Source organism: Vitis vinifera, chromosome 8 (assembly GCF_030704535.1).
Source record: "Vitis vinifera cultivar Pinot Noir 40024 chromosome 8, ASM3070453v1".
NCBI classification, from domain to species: Eukaryota; Viridiplantae; Streptophyta; class Magnoliopsida; order Vitales; family Vitaceae; genus Vitis; species Vitis vinifera.
This window is the reverse complement of record NC_081812.1, coordinates 21,444,685-21,458,153: the sequence shown is the minus strand read 5'-3', so window position 1 is coordinate 21,458,153 and position 13,469 is coordinate 21,444,685. Positions and strand designations below refer to the sequence as shown.

Here is a 13,469-nt window from a genome sequence, read left to right as displayed (position 1 = left end):
GATTTATAAAAATTAAAATAAAAAATATTACTAAAATTTTAGCTTTTAATACTTAGTATCACTCGGTTACAACATGGGGATGTAGCTCAAATGGTAGAGCGCTCGCTTTGCATGCGAGAGGCACGGGGTTCGATCCCCCGCATCTCCATTTTTGCCCAAACTTAACTGGATCAAAACTATGCTTAATTATCTACTTTTTTTTTTTAGTTGGATAAAATCGACCAAATGACAATATTGCTGGAACTGCATTGAATATGGAAGCTAATTCCATAAATTTTAGTTCAATATTTATAAACTTTAGCTGAATATTTAAAAGGTCTTTATTAAATAAGTTGTGATTTTAATATTTTTGTTGTGATTTTGATATCCACATTCATAATTCCCAAAAATTTAAACCCTTCCTTGTTTTTAATTACAAAATAATTCAGTTTTTACACAAATATCATTTATTATTTTAAATTTTTATGTGTTAATTTTAAAAGAAACATCATTTAAAAATAATAATAATTTTACTCAAGTGAGATCAAAAATTGATGGAAGATTAGGGGCTCTTGAACATGTTTTTTTAAACTTATTTTTAAATATTATTTTTTATTATTTAACTTAAAAATAAGTTTTATAAAATATAATCAAACAAGTTCATGTTTTTAAGAAAAAAATTTAGGAAAAACAACTTTTAAAATTATTATTTATTTTATTTTATTTTTAAAAATTATTTTTAGATAATAATTGTCAAATAATTTAAAAAATTGTTTTTAAATCAAACACCCAAAAACCTTTTAAATTTAAAAAATCGGGTTTTCAATAAACTTTTTAATCAAATCACTCTTATCCAAATTGTATTTGATAATGTAATTTAAAACATATTTTTGTATTATTTTTTATGTAAAATATATGTCATTTTTTTATCTTACAAAATAAATTGAACACAATTAAATCAAACCTATGCTAAATTGAATATTTTTTTTTATCGAATATCCAAACTTGTTTTAATCTATTTCAATTTAATCGAAATAGGCTTAGATGTGCGTTTTTTTTTAGTTTATAAATAAATTAATTGAAAAAATTTATAAAACTACAAAATTTTATAATTGACTTGCAAATTTATTTAAAATGTAAAATAAAATAAAATATTATTCAACGTCATTCATAACTGGTATGAAGCACTATAAGCATGTTAGTTTGGTTAGTTTAGTCTTCTTGGCGTGGAACCTTTTATTTTTGTTTTTCTCGTCTCCACACTAAAATATCCCGTCTCACACTGGTCCACAAAAGAGGTTGTCTTTGTATTTTAAACAAAATATGAGGGGCAGAATTGTCCTATCAGTCTCTTATACTCATCCACATCCTTAATCTGGAATGGATAAGAATGATCTCCTGCGTGAGGCAACACTCTGCTCCTTATAGATCCAAAGAGGTGCGACTCACTCCCTTTGGGGAAATTGAGAATTCGTTGAGTCACGTGATCATGGAGAGTTCTGTTGTTGTGTCTCAAAAATAAAAACATTTCTAAAATTTCTTCAATTCTTAAAATTTCTTAATAATTTTTTTTTATGATAGGTAAAAAAATTTGGATTTTATTTAAAGAGATTTAAATTTAAAATTTTATATGTAAAGCAAAATAAATTTAGAGAAGATCCCATTAGGGAGAGAGATCATTTCCGACCAAAGACAAATCTGATCGGTGACGTGGCAAAGTTATATTGGTCATGAGAAGCGTGTAGAACGGCAGCGAATAAGAACTTACCAAGATATTAGCGCCTAACAAAATTACTATTTGACGAAAATACCCTCAGACCTTCACTCCGCCTACTTCCAAGTTCCAACTAAATTCTCATCAGAAAGAATAGGGTTTGGTGTCTTCTTAGAATCTCCCCTTCAATGGCTCTCGTACAAGGCATCGCTCCTGCTACTTCTGCAATTCGCACCCCTCGTTCTTTGCTCTATTCTCCTCATTCTGCTTCTTTGATAGCTTCGTTAGTTTCTGTTTCTGCGCCGCTGGAGAATGGCCGGAGAGTATTGGTAGGCCGAAGATTTGGTCGGATCTCAGAAGCTCGAGTTTGCAGAGCGATGGTCCAGCAGGCCGCACAGGGAGCTCCGGCAACGTACGCCAAGGAAATGGAGCGGCTCTCTGCCAAGGAATCGCTACTTCTCGCTGTGAGCTCATAATTTGATTCTAATTTTTATTCACAAAAGCCAGACTTTCATTGTTTTAAGGTTTGATTTTGATTTTTAATGATATTTGTACTGATATTGATCTATTGATTTGGTAAATGTTGAAGTTTTATTCGGTTTGAATTCATGTAAATTTTGTTCGGATGATTATGGATCTATACGAGCAAAAATTGAAAAATTCTTATTTTGACGATCCTTTCGTTTTAATGCTGGTTTGTTATAACATGTTTTTTCTTTATTAGTCTGGTTAATGTAAAGAAGAGCAATAGATTTTTTATTTAAGTTTGATTCAGGCTGTTGTATTTTACATGTCTTTGGTTAACTTCTATTGATTTTAGCAGAATGCATCTTGTGATTACTCAATCTTGCTGTAAGTGTTTTTTCTACGGAGGAACAAATTTTGGTTTGGTTTGGATTTATGATCTAATGATCTGATAATCTTCGGTGTTTACATTTGGAATTATTTAGTTTGATTTTTGCAATACATTTGCATTGTTACACACCGCTGACATCCAGATCAGACTTTTATGAATAGTTTGTGGAATCATTTGTTTCAGTTTAAGGATTCTGGTGGCTTTGAGGCTTTAGTCACCGGTAAGACAACAGAGATGCAGAGCATTGATGTGAACGAGAGGATAACTGGTCTTGAGAGGCTCAATCCAACTCCTCGGCCAACAACGTAGGTTTTTTTAGTTCATCAACCTACTTCCATATGCACAGATTTTGTATGAGATGTTAATTTGTTTATTCAGTTTTCCAGGTCACCATATTTGGAAGGTCAGTGGAATTTAGAGTGGTTTGGGACTGGAAAACCCGGATCTCTTGCTGCTAGGTTTCTATTTCAGTAAGTGTAGCCTTTTAGTGAACACCTTGAATTTTTTATTTTTTTATTTTTTGGCAAATGTGGTCAGTCAAAGAAATTTGCTGAAAACTGATTATGGGCCTCTACTTGGAGTTGGGTTCAATTGAATGGAAGCTAATTGTAATGTATTGTTGCAGGATTTTTCCTTCAGCTTTGGCACATTTGTCAAAAGTTGATGTGGTGATAAAGGATTCCTATGGAAAAACCACAGTCAACTTGAAATTGCTGAACTCGGTAATGCTTTATTAATCCTCAGTTTTGATGTCTACAACAATGTATCATTCCTATAAAATTGATTACATCATTCTCATCATCAACATGGGTTTTTCACTAAAGTGATAATAGTTTATCCCTCAAACTTCATTTTTGGTCACAAGCATCAGATACCACCTTGACCACAAAATTGTTCCACTCTATGGTTTTCATTTACCTCAGACTTCATTTTGGTGCTGCACTTTATTTCATCATCAGCATTATTATGTGTACAATACTACAATGTTTCCATCTAATGTTATAGGCTAGTTTAATTATTTTATATATGCGGTGCAGAAAGACCCAAATATTGGTTGCAACAGATTTGTTGCTTCCTACTAGGGTTCCTCCCATGAATCCAAGTCATGGCCAACATGCCTTTTCAACTTTTTATGCATCTTGGCTTCCCCAGAGACATGGTTGAAGATAACTTCTTTAAAAAGCTTCATGAGGAAATGATTTTGCATGAATTTGGCATTATTCAAGGGAGAGAGTTTACAGGGACTCACAATGCATAAGCATTTTCTTGCCCACTTTTGTTTGTAATTCTGATTCATGTTAAGCTTTCTTGATTGAAAAGTTTATAAGTATTAATGAGGTGCTCTGTGGTAAAATGTAGGTAGAAAGTAAAATTGTTCTGAATAGCAGGTTATCTGTTGAGGGACCACTTCGACTGAAAGAAGAATATGTTGAAGCGGTTCTAGAATCTCCTAAGGTTGTTGAGGAAAGTGTACCAGAGCAGCTGAAAGGTGCATTCGGTCAGGCAGTTAGCACAGCACAACAACTGCCTGTCCCTGTTAAGGATGCGATTTCTAGTGGGCTGAAAATTCCTCTCAGTAAGCATTTCAATAAATTTTTTAGCCATTTTTTTCTCTGTCGTGTGCAAAACATTAATACCTTGAAAGACAAATCAAAATTAGTTCTTTATATATTTCTAGATAAAAGTTGCATGACATTGTAGTCAAGTAGAACTACCTTCTTAAACCATGATCCAACCGGAAAAGATTGAAATCTGAAGCATCCAACAGTTTGAGAAAGAAATGCTATTAAATGCTTTTAATATCTCTACATCCTTACCCTCTCCAAGATAATTTACACAATGGTTACCATTGTGTGGGCATAACTAGCTAGCCCCTGTCAACTTATGAGTTGTTGCTGCTTGAAATTCATGCCATTCTATCAGTCTAGATTGTTTGGAATATTCAGTGCCATTCCGATGCAATCCTTGGTTGTTTTGGTTCTAATTAAAAGGTCTGACAAAAGATTTAGAAGCCTGCTTTGGTTGTCTGATAATAACTTAGACATTCCCTGACATTTTTGCATCAGAATCATTCACCCTTGTGAGAAATGGTGTCATTTGATCAGTTTCAGATACAGTTCTTCCCTGATTTAGTAATTGAAGAGTGCTCGAAAAGGATCCCCCTGTGCTTACTCTGGCTCATATTTTAAAAGAAACCAAGAAATCAATCCAAATTTAGAGGAGGGGTGGTTTCAGAGGATGTCAGTCATAGTTCAGAATCCTCAAGAGACATCACTAGTATGTTTAGAAATCTAAGTGAAGTCTGATTGTGGTTGTAAAATTTTTAGTCTACCCCACGAATGTGAGGTGTCATGACAAAATCCTATCTAGTTGGAACACGTAAGAGCAATCCTACATTGGTTGGAATTGGATATATACCATGATCCTCCAGCTTTATATGTAGTCCTGGAGAAACATCACTTCTTTTTGTAGTAGTTGGTAATTAACTGTTTTCTCAACAGCAACGTCTTAGACTAAAACCGTGTCTCAACACCCAGGAGTTGACTCATTGGTTTGCTTAAGATACAAGCATTGGAAATAGTTATTTCTTTCAGATATGCTTTCCATTAATGCATAATGATCGCTTTCTTGCTCAGATAATATCAATTGCATTTCTTCCTGTGTTTATTGAGTTGTTTTTATGACTCCGCACTAATGTCTACTGTTTTATGCCTCCAGATGGGCGTTTCCAGAGAATGCTCATGATTTCTTATCTTGATGAAGAGATACTTGTAAGTTTCATGCTGAATTTATTGTCCACAGGAGTCGATCAGGAATAATTAACCAATTTCTTGTCTGGATAGATTTCACTTTGATCAGGGCTTAGCATAGCTATTGATTGGACTTAATAGGGTCATGTCTGTGCCCTGACCTTATTCACTGTGTCCAAGGCGATGCAGCTGTGAAACATGGCATGCTATACAGGAAATTTGGAGCTGAATCCTTTTTGTAGGGGGCATTTGACTGCCACATGGATGAACTAATTTCATTTCTCTCCCATAGCATTAGAAAACACTGATCCATCCATTAAATGGAATCCACTACCTCAATGACTAAGCACACGTACCTCAATTCTCATCCCATTTGGCTTACATCTTGCCTTTGTCTTCATACTACCTTCAACTTGATTACATTATTTTGTTCACTGGTCTTGGTTACAGATACTCTAAAATGGACATAATTACTTGCTTCTGAAAATAAATGAGGTTGATCTTGATTGCTGTGAATAAATGCTCCATCTGATCTCATGTTTGCCCATCAGATTGTCCATCAGATGTAAAAATACCCTCTTGATAAATCCATAAGACCTTCCCATAGATAAACAGTGAAAATATTTGATGTTCTTGAAACCTTTTTTCCTGACCCTGCATCTTCACATGCCATGGAGTCAATTATGTGATATAGAGCATTAACATTTAGTTTGCTGCCTCTTACTCAAAGGATACCCTGAAACCAAAGGATTCCAGTTTCCATTATATTGATCCTATCTTGTGGCCAACCTAATTTTAAATTATTCAATTTAGTATGGGTAGAAGACATTTTTTATCTTGAGGTTCTGTGCTTAAGGGTGGACTCCACTTTGAGGTTTTATACTATTTCCTTTGTGGATTGGGGAAAAAAAAAGAAAAAAAGAAAAGAAAAGAAAAGGCTTTTAGACATATTTTGATATTCTTTCCTAAAACAGGAGGAAAAAAGTCAAAATAAGAAGATATGTTTGTTGTTAATGACCATATGCAACAACTGAGAGGGTTCAGGTCACATCTAGTAATTCTGGGATGGGATATTGGTTCATTACACATCAGGCTGTGACATGTAAAGGATGTACATTGTTCATTACTATAGTCATGAATATTTTGTACATTAGTACATTAAACCTTTTTTTTGGGGGGGAATATTATGATCTTGTTTTGCCACTTTGATTTATAAGAATGTACTAAAAGAGGTAGGCCTTGTGATATTCTAATTTCAATTGCTGATTTTAATGCAGATACTGAGGGATACTACCGGAATACCCGAAGTTCTTTCAAGGTTGGATGTGCCACCATCTACCATGGCAGAACCAGCTACTGAGTATGAGAGCTAGAGATTCCTTAATGTATGAAAACCGGATTTTTTTTCCAAGTTAAATAACAACATAGTTCAAATTGCTCTTCTTCCATCACTCTTAGCTTTCATTTATTCCTCCTAATTTTTCTTGTCCGCCCTTGATTACTAAAGTGGACGAAGAAGAGGGAAAATTTTCATTACTAGAGGAACAGGTAAAACTTTTTGGGTTTTTGTGAATATCAAGCCAATTGACTGAGCTTAAATGGTTGATGTCAGCCAACATTGGAAAGTGGTTTTCAGGGTTGGTATCGGGAGTCGTTATTCAAGCCATGTGGACGATTTTTCTTTTAGCCCCTTTCACATACTGTTTTAGCCAAGTTGATGCCCATCAAGCATCTTTAGTCATTAGGACTTCTAGTTGGAGGAGGTTGATGTGAGGTGTGAACACCCTTGACGACAGATTTGCCACGCTGTTTGACTAGACTTTACCTTTCTTGCTATTCGTTTCACCGCCACCCGAAGCTTGGTCCAGTCCTCATATTATCCTGGAAGACAGGTTTCTTCTTCTTAGTTCTGCTTAATCTTCTAGTAGTTTCTTCATCCTTCTTGGTTTATATACAAAAGAAAAAAAATTATATATTTTAAAATCATTTAATTTCGATATAAAAAGAAAAAAATAGTTAAAATAAGTTTAGAGAAATGTAAAAACAATTTATTATAATTTATTTTATATATATATATAGGGCTCCTCTCTCTTCTGACCTTTAGAGATCATTTTCAATGTTTTGGGTCATCTGGCTGGTAGGGTTGGCTACGATCTCCTATGGTTAGATTGTCAGTGTCTGTCTGGGTTTAGGACTTTCATTTTTTAATTTTTGTAGTACCGGTAGCAGATGGGTCTCACGTTGAGTGTAAGTCGGCCTGATCTAGGAAATTATTTGATGGAACCATAGCCAAATCAGATCGAGTAACTTGACCACATCCTACATATAATATCGCTAATGAGATTAATCTGAATCACAATTAATATTTGTTTTATATTTTTTTTTATACAATAACTGAAAAATCGACGTACAGTATCTTCATGGATCATGAATGTGGGGTTTGACGGCAAGCTTAAACAGACATGGGGTTGGCTATCTGTTGTCTGGATGGAGAGAAAAGTGGGTAATCGGATAGAAATGGAAGGGAAAAAAGAGACATGTAAATTACTTCTATCATCTTTGATTAAATTTCAATTTGTGCCGAGGGACCTCATCCAATCTACGCACCGCCCTTGAAATTAATATTCCAATTTGGCAATTAAGTTCACCAAAAATGTTGACTTTTAAAAATTTAACATTTTAATCCTTAACCAACCATTCGTAACACCCCCTCCCAAGAAAAAAAAAACGTCTTGAAAATATCTTAAAAGAACGATTTTTAGGAAAGGTTTTTTAAAAACAGCTTTAGGATTTTATTTTTTTTGAAATAAAATTCTATTATAATTTTAATTTTTTTATCTATTTATATATATATATATATATATATAGATATATATATATATATTTGAACATGCCCATAAACCGAACCAATAACAACTAAAAGTAATTAAAATATCTTATCAGAAGATATCTTAATTTTAGAACAATTGATTGAGTTTGATTTTTAGATATGATCAATGCTGTAATAAAATTCATCAAATTTATGAGAACGACGTAAAATTCAATTGATTTCTAGATATGTTTGAAATTTACACCAAATTGATTGGGGGAGACCAGAGACGACTTGCTGCAATAAAAATCATTGAAGGAAAATACAATGATTCTTGCAAGAAAAGTAATACATTTATCAAACACCAAATGTTATCATCCTTCTGGAGGAAGAGATAGAACAAAGGATTGTTAATGCTAGTACGTCTATGAAAATGTGAGGCATGTGCAAAGACCCAAAAGGAAACAACAAAAAGCTTGTCCCACATCCAAAAGAAACAAACAAATCCTTGAAAAATAAATTTATGTATTCGGTTACTTGTAATAAGAAGATGTTCAAATGAAGAGCCATAGACATATGAAATTCAGTGCAAACCCTCACCCCCAAAAAGAAAAACCGTCAAAAACTATATGCTAGACCCTGGTATTTACATCCATAAACCCAGCAACGGAAGCCTGAAATTAAGCACCATCTTTGTTATTCTAGGAGAGTTGGGCTTCTCCAAAACCATGCATGTGAGTTGCAGAAACATCCAGTGGGAGTAATGGGAATTCTCCAAATTCTTGCATGAAGCCATCCAAATCCCCAAACCCACTCAAAAACCCACCTGAATTCTCACCTCCCCAGATGTGTTCTTCCCCCTTGATCCTCTCCCTCGACTCCAAACCCCGAAACTCCGCCATCTTCTTCTTCCCCACACCCTTGTTGCAGACCACCCCTCTTGCCATGTTCTTCTTCCTGCACCCCTTATCTGCAGCACTGGGCTTCCCCGTCAGCCTCTGCACCAGTTCCCTGAAGTTCTCCACATCCGTCTTGATGATCTCTGGTGCAAATATGTGGATTATTCGAATTTTGGGCTTCACTTTGGATATTGTGTGGGAGTGGTTGTGCATGGGCAGTGGTGATGGGGTTGAATTAGGGTTACAGCCTTCTCTCCCTGCCATCATCTCCTCCATGTCCAATGGAGAGAAATGAGAATATGAACAGAAGAGAGAAAAAAAGGGAGATGTGGGGTTGGTGGGATTTGTTTAGAGAAATAAGAAGATGGATATACCATATGGTGCTTATATAGGAGAGAAGGTAATGTTGAGAATTGTTTAATGCAAAGACAAAAGGTAAGAGATTGAAAAGAAAAACAAGCTGTCTGTTGTGAGCAGGATTGGATGAATCCTAGTCTGACACCATCAATAAAGTAATATATAACTCCCAATTGGTCCCCTATTCCATACTTAATTGTTTCCACATTATATAATTAAATATTTGTATATTTATATACAGCGAGAGATGTAATATTTAGTATTTTTCTAATCCCACTTCAAATTACCAGCCCAGCCCTCCTTTCATATACTGTTGAAAGTAATCATTAATAAAAAATTGTTTGATTTTTCAACTAGCCAAAACGGTGTAATCATCCTCCCTCTTTTTTCTTTTTTTTTTCCCTTCTTTTTTTCGAATTCAATTTTTTAATTGAATGTTAACAAAAAATATCAATCAATCGATTCAATTTTTTTTTAATATAATTTATTTTTTTTGAGAAAATTAAGTTTTGTTTGAAAATTATTTTTTAGAAGAGTCTTATGCTCATCACAAGAAAAAATATAAAAAATATATTTGATAATTAAAAACTGTTTTTTATTTCTATTTTTAATAATATAAAATATATTATTTTCATAAAACATATTTTTGTTGTGTTTTTTTTTTACTTATTTTTTTATTATTGTTTTATAAAATAATTATATAAATGTGTAGGATGATTAAAAATAATAGATTTGATATAAATATTATTTTTTTAAATATATTTTCAAATATTAAAAATATTTTACATTTTTAAATATGAACTTTTATTTTATAAAAATAATAATTTTTAAAAACCATTTTTTAAAAATTATTTAAAAAAACAATTATCAAACAAACCTTAAGACTTCATTTTTCTTTCAAATCAATTTCAAAAAAATGATAATCAATTTCTATTTATTTTATTATTAAGAATAAAAGTTAAAAAAATATCTCATATATTATGCGAAGTGGGAGAAATCTAGGGATGAATTAGTATTTATTTAAGTTAGATTAAAACTAAAGGAATTTTTAAAACAACCAAGGGGTGTTTTGGGAATTTCATTCCAAAACTCGCTACACGAATCCGCGTGGACGTGGTTGGAATTAGAACTAATGTCATGGCTCGCACAAACGACAGCCGTACGTATCCGCGTTCCGAATCAATTTTTTTCCTAAATGTGAACCCCGCCTTATTTTCAACATTTCCATTTTTGACCTTTCCTTTTCTTTTTGTTTAATAATTTATACATTAAATTCAAGCCCATCAAATTTCAAGGAAATATTAATAAAAGCTAACGTCTTTATTTTACAATTATTTCAATCCTAAAATAGAAAAAAAATTGCGAGGACTATGTTTGTAATATTAAAATTGTTTTTAAAAATATTTTTTTGTTCTTCAAACACTAAGCGTTTGATATAAAATAATTAAAAAAAATGTTCTAAAACTAAATTATATTTTAATTATCTTCTATTGGTGAATACATATTTTATGAATATTTTAAAAAATAATTATATAAATAAAAAATATATTTTTAAGAAGTTCTCAAATAAACTCATCCTTAATTTCATGATTATTTTATAAAATTTAAAACCCAAATTAAAAAGGGAAACAAATTTGTTTAAAATGTATTAATTAATTAATTTAGCAATGGGCAATCCCGGCAATGATGCATGTTTGTCTCTTGTTGAATTTAATAAGGAAAGATATGGGCAATATAGCTATCTCAGTTGCTTTAATTGTACATTTGTACTATAAAATCCTTCTTGATTTTTTTTCCATTTGTCTTTTCCTCTCATCCCGCTCTGCATTCTTCAACTGTACCGCCGGTTACATTTCTGTCATTTCTCACTAATGGAGCTTTCCCAAACCCTAACCCTCGTCATCTCTCACCTTTCTTAATTACTTCCCTTCTCCTCCCGCTCGAGTCTCGAGTCTCCACCCTAACCATATTTATAATTCGAGAAAATTATGACAATTATTCATCTATTTTTACTTATATCTTAGATTTAGTTTTTTTTTTTTTAAATATATATATATAAAATTATTAATAATGGTAATGGAAAGAAGAGGGGCGGAGCACATGATAGCCGGCAGGGGTATGCGTACGATATATATTGTGGGGCCATATACGTATACGAAATCATCCGTGCGAAAGTGCTGGCCGTTGGATCTGCACGTGAATGCGGATGCAATCGAGAAAGTATAACCGTCTGATCTGCACGTGCATGGCAGATGATGTGATTGAGATTCCCGCCATCCCAACAGATCTGAGGATGACGTCATCCAGGACACACGAGACCCGTGCCGGCTGGGCCGGCCCACTTGGCAGCTGGTCCACATGAGCTTCATTCCCTTTATTTTTGGACTCCGGCGGGATTCTGCCACGTGGCAAGATGGTGGAATCGTGGGTGACAGCGGAGGGAGGACAGCAGGGCTCTGACGTGGCTCCCATTTTGGGTGCACGACATCTACATGGCCCCATGGCCTCCTTTGTCTCTCTGTTTATTTATTATTTAAAAAAATCTAATTTAAAGTTACTTGCATGTAAGGTTTAAAAAATGGTGACTTTTCGGCCAAAACACAGGATTTGGATAAGTAGGGGAACGATAAGTCAATGATTAATCAATATTTGTCTAAGATATTTTCATATTTCGAAACAGGAATCCCAGTCATTCATTTTGCTAATAAAATTGATCATTAATTCCTGATTTTGATAAAGTTTATTTTTTATAAGGATTTAAAATTTTATAAATTTTATAATAGATATTGAAATTTACTTGGGTGTCCTTATAAAATATAGCACTCAGACATTTTTCATGTCAATATTAATAAATATGATACTATGTGGATGATATTTTATAATTGAATCTATAAATACTATACGAACCCAACATGTTTTTCGTGAATTTTAATTAAATATAAATGAGTTTTTGATTAAATTTGTATCGACATACATAATTTATTTAATAAATAGATAATTTTTTCATTAACTTGTAGAATACAAATTTGATCCAAATTAACTCATTTAATAATCATATTAATAAGGTAATTATATTTTAAAATCATTTAATTCATTTAAAATTTATTTTTAAATTAATTAATTAATTTATTTATAATATATGTTTTGTTAAAATATTAATAATGTGAATATATATAAAATTTAATTCAACTTTAATATTAAATAAGATTGCTTGATTATTAAATGAGTTATATTACATGTTATCTATTTAATAATTAAATAGATAACATTTGGATTTATGTTTTTTAAACTATTATTATTCGTGTCGGATTTGAATTGAGTTATATAATAACATACATAGGATTTGACACGACATGAATACAACCCACCAAATATATAAAATTTAATAAAATATTAAATCTACCATATTTAATAATAATAATTTACCATTTACCATCATGTGAGTAAGATGGAGTTGGTAGGGTGTATGATGAACCAAGATGCTTTAGCTAAAAATAGATGATAACGATTATGACTGTTATTATTACGGTTTAAAAATAGAAAAAAATATATATATATTTACAATTCTAAAAAACGTAGGAGATGACGCTATTTTTTTTTTTCTCTTATTTTTTCTAAACACCATTCATTCAACAAAATAAGAAACGTCATTTGTCACGCTCTCAATCCATTGTATTCATTCAACTTTTTGAGATTTTTTTCACCCTCGATCAATTATTTGTAGGGAAATTGAGAGTGCGCGAGCTTTGAAATAGAGGGCACTGAAAAGTACAGATGGAAAGAATTTTGAGAGTACAAGTCAAGGTCAATTAACCACTCTCATAACCAAAATTTAAAATTCAGAAATGGCCTTCGTTCATGCATAATGCTACAGAGGACACAATGTATTAGTCCATTTCAGGCCGATTCTAATCTGTCTTTGTCGGTTTATTTACCAAATATTTGGAAAACCGTATATTATATTGGCTAAGATTAAAAAAAGCGAAGATGATTTGAACATCGAAAATCAATTCCCTCGTGCTTATGGCTTTTGTTATCGTTTGAAAATAATCTTATCATTTTAAAAGTCGAAACAAAGATTATGATGTTTGAGAGTTCTATTATC

General features: G+C 32.5%; 2 protein-coding genes and 1 non-coding gene across 3 annotated transcripts; 2 read left to right on the top strand and 1 right to left on the bottom strand.

Moving 5' to 3' along the window:
* The first annotated feature begins 75 nt into the window (after window positions 1–75).
* Window positions 76–148, top strand: TRNAA-UGC (transfer RNA alanine (anticodon UGC)). The gene has a single exon. It is a non-coding gene; the product is annotated as a tRNA-Ala (tRNA).
* Window positions 149–1,759: 1,611 nt separating this feature from the next.
* LOC100246993 (probable plastid-lipid-associated protein 13, chloroplastic-like) lies at window positions 1,760–6,750 on the top strand. Its single transcript, XM_002279394.4, has 7 exons — window positions 1,760–2,157; window positions 2,733–2,854; window positions 2,936–3,019; window positions 3,175–3,271; window positions 3,909–4,125; window positions 5,268–5,320; window positions 6,577–6,750. The coding sequence occupies exons 1-7, from the start codon at window positions 1,882–1,884 to the stop codon at window positions 6,670–6,672; spliced, it is 945 nt and encodes a 314-aa protein (XP_002279430.1). The 5' UTR covers window positions 1,760–1,881; the 3' UTR covers window positions 6,673–6,750.
* A 1,866-nt stretch (window positions 6,751–8,616) lies between these two features.
* On the bottom strand, window positions 8,617–9,709 carry LOC104880123 (VQ motif-containing protein 17). Its single transcript, XM_010655589.3, has one exon. The coding sequence runs from the start codon at window positions 9,281–9,283 to the stop codon at window positions 8,810–8,812; it is 474 nt and encodes a 157-aa protein (XP_010653891.1). The 5' UTR covers window positions 9,284–9,709; the 3' UTR covers window positions 8,617–8,809.
* Window positions 9,710–13,469: the final 3,760 nt, after the last annotated feature.

Bases quoted from the DNA above. Each gene is read 5' to 3' on its own strand.
- LOC100246993 (XM_002279394.4), top strand. From the start codon at position 1,882: ATGGCTCTCGTACAAGGCATCGCTCCTGCTACTTCTGCAATTCGCACC. The intron at 3,020-3,174 runs GTAAGTGTAGCC...GTATTGTTGCAG, and splicing joins GCTGCTAGGTTTCTATTTCA to GATTTTTCCTTCAGCTTTGG. The intron at 3,272-3,908 runs GTAATGCTTTAT...GGTAAAATGTAG, and splicing joins ACTTGAAATTGCTGAACTCG to GTAGAAAGTAAAATTGTTCT.
- LOC104880123 (XM_010655589.3), bottom strand. From the start codon at position 9,283: ATGGAGGAGATGATGGCAGGGAGAGAAGGCTGTAACCCTAATTCAACC.